A 10,330-nucleotide genomic window follows, 5' to 3' on the forward strand; every position below is an offset into this window, starting at 1 on the left:
AATAAATGCATTACCTTTTCATTTGTTCTCACAGAAACACGCTTAAAATATACGCATATGCATGCATAGATATATTTATCCAAACTCCATACAGAAGTACATATATATATATATGAACACATTTTTTTTATAAATTATATATATATATATATATATTTACATGTGTTTTTGTTATATACACAGTTATTTGGTTATGCGTGTGTGTTGGTGTTGGTGGTGATTTGGAATGGGTTTATCCTGTTTTTAGGTTGTTGTTGTTGTTGTTGTTGTTGTTTTTTACTCCTCTTTTCTTTTGGTATTCCAAATACTTATCTTTTCACTGCGTGCATGATATCGCGGTGTGTAGAGGAAGTGATTTTCGTATTAACGCATACACTCACGTCTATATTTCATTTTGAAAGCTTTTCTATATATTTATCCGCATTCGTGTTTATGTTTGTGTTCATTTATGTTTTTTTTTTTACCTCTTTCACAGTAACGGTGCGATTTGCTGCTTCCATTACTTCGTCATGTCATGTTATCCGGCGTCCGCCTCTCTGTGCCTGTGCCTGTGCGAATGGTGGGAATTTGAGCGGCATGACATGTCAGTTGGTTTTATTTATGTTTTTTTTTCTTGTTTTATTATTTACTCCTACCCTTTATTGTTTTTTCCTCTTTTTATTTTATTTTATTGCTTGCTTTTGAGGATAATTGATTTGAAATAATCGTTTTCCCCGCCCACCCCTCCCTTCTTTTTTTTTGTTTTTTCGTCTTTTTGAAACTGTGACTTGGCACTCATCGTCTTCAAGCTTCAACGCTTTCATTGTTACATGCGTTTTGATATTATAACTAAGTAAATAAAATTGCTTTTATATGTTGTGTTTTGATTAATTTGAATAATAGTCAAGCGGTGAGAGAAAAAAAATAATAACCCAAGGAGGGTGTAAACAACAACAAAAAAAGAGAGAGATATGGAGACACCGAATAGTGATAAAAATAAAAATAACAAAAATGAAAATGAAAATGTTGTTGTCAAACACACACACATATATATATATTTATATATATATATACATCCATTCCAAGGTAACTATACGTGTTTTGTTTGAATGTAAATAAACACATGTGTGCATTTGTTCAAGTATGATAACATGAGCGTGAGGAGCAGATGCAACATTAATAATAATAATAATAATAACAGTGATAATAATTTTCATTGTTTAATATATATATATATATATGTTTTGTGTGCTTGTGTGTTTGTTTTATTTCACCCCCTTATTAGTCACTTACTAATTTACTTCCTACAATGGAAAGGATAGTTGTCACCCACATGTAATATGTGTCCTTTTTTGTGTTTTTTTCTTTCTTTTTTTTTTCTTTTACGTTTATGCCCTTCTGTTTGTGCTTTTTTTTTTACTTATTTTCATTTGTTTTGCTTTATTTTCTTCCCTTTTATTTCCTTTTCCCCCTCCTCTCTTACTACTGTTCTTATTTATTCTAATTGCAACAAAAGCAACAATAGTTATAATAACAAAATAATAATAATAGTGATTTTCTTTTTCTTTTTTGATTTGTGTGCATCGGAATGGATGGATGCAAATTCATGGAGGTGAGAGGAGGAATGGAAGGAAGTTTTCTTTTCTTTTTTGAAAAGAAAGAAAGAATTTCAATGGTGATTTGCACCGATTATTTCACAATATAAAAACATCACACCAACAGACAAGATATTATTGTTTGTTGTTTTTTCCTTTTATTTAATGTGCGGCAAATGTGTGTGGTGTGTTTGTGTGTGTGGAAAAAGAAAAAAAGTGGGGGGAGGGGGGAAATATTTTATTTATTTTTTAAAAAAAAGAAAGACGAGGAAGCAGGGGGGAAAAGAGGGGGGGGTGTACAAAGGAATAATATTTTTGCTTTAGTGGGGGAAAGTCATACGAATGCACAGACCAGAAGAAAAGGAAGTAAAATGAATTAGTCGAAGCAAAAAAAAAAAGATAGGAAAGGAAAGGAAGATTAGGGTTTGGGAAAGATGAGACTGCGGCAAAATAAAGCCGAGTGGAGTTAAGACCCTTTCTTCTTTTTTTTCTTTTCTTTTTTTTTCTTTTTTCCTTCTGTTTCTGTTTCCATTTCTGTTTTTCTTTTCTTTTATTTTTCATTTTTTGTCTTTTGTGCACCCGTCCGTCGCAGGTGGGGGGAAGCTACCTTTCCTCAACAGCCATTCAGGGGGGATGGGGGGGGGGGGATATTTATATTGCAACATATATATGTATATATGTATATATATATATATATATGATTTTGTGTGAGACTGAGGTGAAGCCACTGATGGATTCCCTCTTTGCTCAACTTTTCTTTTCCTCATATTTAATATGCCCTTGTTTTGCTATTCTCATTGCTTTTTTCTTGTAACATCTTTTCTTTTATTCCATCGCAGCAGCTGGCACAGCTGCCGAAAAGAAAAAGGAAAAAAGAAGTTTAAGAAGTCCCAAACAACTGTGTATTTGGATATACACATCTACCGATTGTATACTCTCGGTAGCAATGATACCGAGGCATTATGTAGCAATGCATCGGTTGCACGATCACGGAGTCAACAAAGTAGCCATTAGTTCCAGTTCCACTGATGCGGCATTGAAGTCCTTATATACACCAGAGGAATTAAACCAACCCCTGCAACAAACCCCTCAAGCGCGCAGTGGACATTTATTGCTTTCCTGTCCACAACGCCGAAGTATTATACTACACGGTGGACTTAGCAATGGCCCTTTAGGGCTCATGAATGACACATGGGAGTTCTTAGTTGATTATCACCGGTGGGTGCGGTTGATATGCCGCGGTGAGCCACGTAAGGAGTTAAACTCATCGGAATACGCGACACTTCAAAGCGAACGCAACACGACGCACTCCTCCATATTTAGAGATGATTATTATGATGACAATGACAGCGACGATGCGGAAGCGTCAGTAGCGGGAGGATTAATGCCACCGAGGGCGTTCGGTCAATGTGGCGTCCTGTATGGTGAAGGGCGTTTTCTTTTTGTGCATGGTGGTGTCACAACATTAGGGCGTACAACTTCTGATGCTTTTCGACTTGATATTGAGAGGAGGTCGTGGGCGCGGATACCTCTTCTGCAGCCGATGCCCTCCATGTGGGGTTCTGCTGCGCAGGTTGTGCGGCTTCCAGTAAAAGCGCTCGTCGCCGCCGGACAGATCAGCACAACCGGTAATAGTTGTGAAGAAGAAGAACAAGAAGGCCGCGTTGTGGAGGTCGTCGTTCTCTTTGGTGGTATGCATCAGGCCAACGCCTTCAACGACACATACTTTTTGTACCTCACGCAACCGCCGCCATCAGAAGGTCGTACATCGTATAAGGAAGGTGAAGGACGTGTCGTGGTGAAGCTGCCACCAGTACCAAAGAAGATCTTTCCCGGGCGGCGTCGGGCTTGCTCTGTTGTTTGTAACAACTACTTCCTTTTTATCTTTGGTGGACGGGACGAGAATTACTTCTATAATGATATGTGGATCCTAAACACCTTAACGAGGCAGTGGGTGATGGTACGGGGTGAAGTCCCGCAGCTTTACATGCAGGAGTTTTTTCGCTTTCCCTGCAGAACCGCACCAGGGATACGCATTATGGGACTTGTAGAAGAGATACTTCGCTTCCGGCGCAAGGCGGTAGGCACAGACGGTAAAGATAATCCGCATAAGTCACGTCGTTACAACAGTTCCGCGTATTGGCGGACGGGCGCCACAATGGTCAATTATGGAACTGAGGTATTTGTGTTTGGAGGTTTCACCATGGATCAGTTCGGCTACATCATAACGCATCGGGACGTGCACGCGTATGATTATGTGCATCACGTGTGGCGGGAAGTAGAGGTGGAGGAGGGTCGCTCGCTTCCGCCATTTCCACCGGGTTATTTTCGATCTTCTTGTTTGGCTGGTGAGGAGCCACAACCCCAGTGGGAGTTGCTGCGGGGAATTCCCTCAATGTTTTCAGAGGGCCGCACGATGGCGGCGATGTGTCGTGATCCCATACGACCCTCCTTACGCTTCTTTATGTTTGGTGGTCGTATGGAAGATGATCCCTGTGGTGACCTTTTCGACGTACGTATTCGTGTAGAATTCCAAGGGCCACCACCTGCTAAGGATCAAATGTTGGAACGTCAACGGCAGTTGGCTCGTTTATACTTCACCACACCGCAAGCGCGAGCGCCATGGGAAATGTCACCGTGGGGTAGGCGAAGCCTTTTGCTTCAATTGCTTGATTGGACGCGAGCAGTAGTAACGGAAGGAGAGGCGCTTAATGCAATTCAAAATATGAGGCCTCGGACATCTCGGGAGGTGCCACCATTACATAAGGAATGTGCGGCTCATGCAACTGAAGTGGAATCGACGTTACGCAATAAATTGAGTATTTTGCCGAAAGTAGTGAATGAACAGGTGTTGTTGCCTCAACCATTTGTGTTGCCCGAGGAACTGAGGGGTTAATCGGAGTGACGTACTGGAAATTAGATCCTCCTACATACACATACAGAAGCACGTCTGGCGTTTTATTTTTATTTTTTTTATTAAAAAAAAAAATTGTTCACCGTATTTTTGCCGCTGAGGTGCCGTCACTCGGAGTGGATATGTTGATACATGAGGAAGGAGTGCTCGAAACGTCTTTTTTTCTTTTTTCTTAAGCGCTGACTATTATGGCTGCTTAATAATTGTGTTCCACTCCCTTACTTATTCCGAGAAAAAGAAAAAAAGGAAGACAGGGGGAAAAGAGCCTCCAGCACTGTGTCGTCCACACGCTCCTGCAAAAGAAGAAATAATAAAAAATACGGATACGTGCAAGTTGTTGTATGTGGAGGAGGATGAGGAGGAAGTGAATACGTCTGGGTTGCTTTTTTTTTTTCAAAAAAAAAAAATATTATTATTATTATTACTTTATTCTCGTTTTCTGTGTCGTCTACTACTCAACATGATCCTTTATATATATATATATTCATACCAACCCATATCCTTCCCTCATTTCCTTTTCTTCCTTTTTAGGAACAAGTGGTGGGCCTCATTAGCGGAAGTTTGAACGGCGCGGAAATCGACTAAAGGCGCCGAATGGAGGAATGAACCGGAAAGTAAAAGTAAAAACAAAACAAAACAAAATAAGGCAGAAGGAAATAGAAGAGTATTTATTTTATTTTTATGTTTATATATTTTTGTAGTAGAGTGAAGTATTGTGTGTTGTGAAGCGTAACGAGTTCGAAGGCTACCGCGTGATGCAGTGAAATGAAATGCACGTTTGGAAGCTTTTGCGGGAAAAATAAGGTTGGAGGAGGAGGAAAGAAAGAGATTAGAAAAGAAGGAAAGGGTAGGGGGGGGAAGGGAACAGTATTTTTGTTGTTTCATTTGTTAAATTTGATTACTTCCCTTTCAACTGCTGCTCTTTTTCTTCTTCCGTCTTTGTGCATTTCCTCTGTAAATCTATTTTAGCTCCCATTTTCTTTTTATTCTTTTTATTTTGGGGGAAGAAAAGGGAGGTGTTTACTTTGCTTGTCTGTCCAGAGGAAGATGTACCCTGGAAATATTCATATATACTAATATATACATATATATGCATGTATGATTTGGTACGAGTGTATCATATCTTTATGCGCGTTTAGTTATTTGATTTTTAGGGAGCATAATTTCGTTTTCTGACGCGGGAATTTGTGGATAAATATGCTTTTGTTTTATTTCATTTCATTTCATTTTATCTTATTTTATTTTATTTTGCTCTGTTCTGTAAGAGAGCGGGAGGAGGGGGAAAAAAAAAGGGTGGGGGCATGGAATTATTTTTCAATTGTTTTGTTCAGCTTCCCGTTAAAATATTGGCCTCAATGTGGGCGCCATCGACGAGTGGAAATGACAAGTTAAGAAAAAGCAGGTAGAGAATGAGTGTTACAAACGGTAGTTTATGTTGTTTATGAGCATAAACCCAAAACGTATACGTCAAAAGAAAAGTAGAAAAAGATCGGATGGCATCTCTAACGTGTGGAGGAAATGGAATGAAATGAAGTGGTTTCTTCCCTTCATCACTTTTGTTGTTGTTGTTGTTGTTTTTGCAACGAGTGGCGGCTTCCGTTTGTCCGCGTTTTTTGATAGTTTGTATGCCCCAAAGTAAACAAAGTAAATAAATGTGGTTTGTATTTGTTTCTACTTTCCTTTCCTTTTCCATGCAAACACATTGCACCGTACTACATTGATCTGTTGATTGTACACCTCCCTTCCGCGTGTTATTGTTATAATTGTGATTTTGCGATGTGGAAAAGAAAAAAAAATTAAGAGGAAGATGAAGAGGAAATATACGAACAACCCTTATTGATATTTTACTCAATGAAATGCATGTTATCGCCTGTGTTCCTCCCTCTTTTTTTTTTAATGTTTCCCATTCTCTTCTGTTGTTGGTTGTGTTCCTGTATTGTTATTTTTTAGTATCCATTTCCATTTCAATATCTGCCCCACTGTATTGCCGCATTTCTTGTGAGTCTTCCCATATTTTTCTACTTTTCAGCATTTTATGGGAGGCGAGTTGTGTTGATGTTATTTTTATTTTTTGAAAAGGGATTCCTTTCTTACGCTTAGATTGTCAGGTGAAGAACCGAGTTATTGAACTGTTTTTTTTTGTGTGTGTGTGCGTGCATGTGTGTTTGCGAAAAGAGGAGAAAAGAAAGCTACAACAAAAAAAAAAGGAAGGTGCGTTACACTGCAGGTGGTGTTAGAAATAAGCTGATGAGGGTTTTAAAAAAACCGGCGGGATTGTGAATGAAAAGTGAAAAGTATTTTTGTCTACATTTTTTTCTCGCGCCGATGTTGTGTCCCCAAATAACTCCTGGTGGTATTTTACACATGCCTAAAACACATTCGTATACGTATAAGTTTACGTATTTGTATATTTGTGAATGTCCATATGTCTGTTTCGTTTTTACTCGGATGGCAATTATTTATTCTTTCCTTCCAACAATTTCTACTTACCGAATATATATATATATATATTTCACGTATTATTGTGTATTTACATTTGGCATAAGGAAGAATCCACAAAGAAAAAAAAAGGAGAGAAAGAGAAAGAAAGAGAGAGAGAAAGAGAGAAAAGAAAAAAAAAGAAGCAAAGGAGGTATGACGCAATCGCAATCGCAAGGACATCCACGGGTTGGGCCTGCGCCCCTCTGTATCGATTACCCCACGCAACAGCCCCTTTGCCCAGAGTTTACGTATACCACTGATATCATCGCGTTAATGGCGCCACCTCGCATAGCCGCTAAGTTTTCACCATGTTTTCGCAAATACAGTTGGGACCCGTATGCGGTGCTGCTCACAGATCACGATTTAGAACGTGTAAAGAAATCATACAGGCGTGCAACGGCACCTCCCGCCATCGCCTCGTCACCAACGCGGCAACCCCCTCAGCAAAATCCTGCTGATATGGATATCAATGATAGTCACCATAATCACAATATTGATCATTCGCCATCACGGCTGCCACAGCTTTGCCAACAACAACAACAACAGGAGCAACAACAACAGGAACAGCAGGAGCAGGAGCAAAGCCTACAACAGCAACATCAACAACTGAAACTACAGCAACAGCAACAGCAGGAGCAACAGCAACTAAAGCAGCAAAGCCTCCAACAACAACAACAACAACAACACCAACAGCAGCAGCAGCGACTGAAACGACAATCATTACAACAACATCAACATTATCATCAACATCATCATCGTCGATATCACCCGTATGCTCAACTGCATCACGGCGGTGGCCATCAGAGCCGCGGGGTGCATCATCCGTCATGGCATAACCGACAGCCGGTGACTTGGAGGGCAATGGGACCCAATCAAGATTCTGAATTCAAATCTGCAGGAGGGCGTTCAGCTGCTCGAGGTTCCAGCGCCCGCTTCAGTCGCTAAGCGGTGCACGAGGTTTCAAAACAATACAAATAAATATATATATATATATATATATATACATTTATAAATAAATATATAAATAAATATATAAATATTTATTTATACAAACAAAAAAACAAACAAGTAAATAAATAACTGACAACAGCGAGAAGAAAAGAAGAAACAGGAAAAAAAAAGTGATGAAATGAAATGAAATAAAATAAATAAATAAATAAAAGGCGGTAGTGTTACGTGAAGAGGGAGCGTAAACGGGAGGGGAAGGAAGAGAAGAGCAAAAGGAAAAAAAAAATGAGACGATGATGATTTTTTAAAATATTGGATGAAATAAGGGTTTCGTATATGCGCGTAACAAAGTAAATGAGTAAATCAAATTGCATTCATAAATATTTATACTTTCTATGATATTTATACTCATGTAATTTATACATTCATTTAATGTAATTGATTTTTTTTTTTTAAAAGAAAGAAAAGAAAAAAATCGGATAAATTTTTGTCAAATCAGGGAAAAGAGGAAAAAGAAAGAAAAAATAGTAATTTTTGAAGTCTGGTAAATAAATAAATAAATAAATAAGTGTATAAGTTCAGAAATAATTTAAGTAACAAAGCAAGAACAAAGAAAAGAAGTGCAGAGGTAGGGAAGAAGGGAGGAAAAGTAAAACAAAAACACACACACAAAAAAAAAAGAAAGAAACAAAACAACACGTAATTAAAGGATTGGAGGAGGAGGAAGAAAAAAAAAAAGGGAAACAACCCTTGCAGCTGGTTCTGCATCTGGAAGCAAAAAAGAAAAAAAGAAAAAAAGAAAAAAGATAAGCTCGAAAGAAAGAAAGAAAATAGTTGCAGTGTTTCTATTAAGTAATTCTTTTTTGCTTTTGTTTGTATTTTTGTTTTGCCCAGCATAACCTGATCATTTGGCATTTTACTGGAGCTGACAGAAGAGGAAAAAAAAAAAAAGAAGAACACACAAAGGTGTGCTTTGCTTTTTGATTTTTTTTAAAAAAATTAATAATTGCCATGACCATCATAATTACTACTAATATTATCTTTATTGTTATTTTCATCATCACTACTATTATTATTATTGTTGTTGTTATAACTATTACAGTTGTAGTTGTTATTACTATTGTTATTGTTTCATTTGCTTTGAACAGTGCATGTGTGTATACGAATCCCTTCATTTATTCATCCATTTCATTTTATTAACAAGTTTTTAAAAAAAAAAACGAACCGCAACAAAAAGAAAAAAAACAGAAGAACAACTGGTCCGTTGAGAACTTCTCGAGCCTTTGTCTTTTTTTTTTTTAGTTTGCTTTTCTTCTCTTTCCCCCCCCGCATTATCTTCATATTTGTACACGTGAACAATTTTTTAAAAAAAAAAGAAAAAAAACATTTATTTGCTATTTCTTTCCTCCCGCTTTTTCCCACCAATTTTCTATTCGCTTGCCCTTACCCTTATTATTATTATTATTATTATTCACCATTCCTATCTTTGTCTCTTCTCTTTTTTTTTCTTCTCTTTTCTTTTCGTTTCCTTTCTTTTTTTCACTTTTAATTTACCTTTTCACCCCAAAAAAAAAAAACAACAAAAAAAATCATCTTCGCATATATCCCTTCACATATTTTAACTTCACCGCAGTGTTTGTTTTTTGCTTTTGTTTTTAATGAAAGGAAAAAAAATATGCCACCTTCATAATAAATTTGCCGTTTTAGTGTTGGAGGTTGTGTTGCATGAGGGAGAAAAAAAGGGGGGGGTATTTTTTTTTTTTTACACAAAAAAGAAAAGAAAAATAAGCCTGCGAGTTGATAACGAAGCGGAAATAAGAATCTTTTTTTTTTCAAAAAGAAGAAAAGGGGAAAAAAAGTAAAAAAAAAAGTGAGGAAATATATATATAATATATAAAAGTAAGGAATGTGAGATGGAAATGATGTATAAATGATAGTTTTTATATTTGAAATGTATGATCATGTGTGCTTTAATTTTTTCTTCTGTTTCTTTTTTTTTTTAAAGTTATGTTTTATTTTATTGTGTGTTGAATCTACGATTCTTTGCTCATTTTTGCTTTTCTTGTTGTTGTTGTTGTTGTCGTTGTTGTTTCTTTCTTTTCCTCTATTGTCAGTTTTTGTTTGTTTGTTTTTGTTTTTGGAGGTGTTTTATTGTCATTGTCCCTCTTTTTGTTGTTGTGTTGTTTGCTTGTGTGTGTGTTTGTTTGTTTGTTTGTTTGTTTTTTCTTTATTTCCCCCTTCTTTTTTTTTTAATATCTTTTTATGCATTCGCGCTTTGTGTTTGCGCCATCAGAAGTGAGTATGGGAACTCCGTCTCATATGGCGGCTGTTTTCATTTCTCCTTTCATTTCTTTATTCCCTTTTCAAAACGAAACAAAACAAAAAAAAACATACACAAGTTCAAAAAAAAAAA

At 37.1% G+C, this 10,330-nt stretch overlaps 1 protein-coding gene and 1 pseudogene across 2 annotated transcripts; both read left to right on the top strand.

The window, feature by feature from the left end:
• Positions 1–2,520: 2,520 nt before the first annotated feature.
• TEOVI_000310400 (Galactose oxidase, central domain/Kelch motif containing protein, putative) lies at positions 2,521–4,470 on the top strand (the record flags this gene model as incomplete). The annotated part of the gene is made up of 1 exon (XM_067226071.1): positions 2,521–4,470. The coding sequence occupies one exon, from the start codon at positions 2,521–2,523 to the stop codon at positions 4,468–4,470; it is 1,950 nt and encodes a 649-aa protein (XP_067082172.1).
• A 2,443-nt stretch (positions 4,471–6,913) lies between these two features.
• Positions 6,914–7,914, top strand: TEOVI_000310500:pseudogene (annotated as a pseudogene). Its single transcript is given in 4 exon segments — positions 6,914–7,000; positions 7,002–7,058; positions 7,061–7,090; positions 7,093–7,914. Coding segments are annotated over 4 exon segments (996 nt in total).
• The last annotated feature ends 2,416 nt before the right edge of the window (positions 7,915–10,330 follow it).

This window comes from Trypanosoma equiperdum, assembly GCF_001457755.1.
Source record: "Trypanosoma equiperdum strain OVI genome assembly, contig: ctg_665, whole genome shotgun sequence".
In the NCBI taxonomy this organism is placed as follows: domain Eukaryota; phylum Euglenozoa; class Kinetoplastea; order Trypanosomatida; family Trypanosomatidae; genus Trypanosoma; species Trypanosoma equiperdum.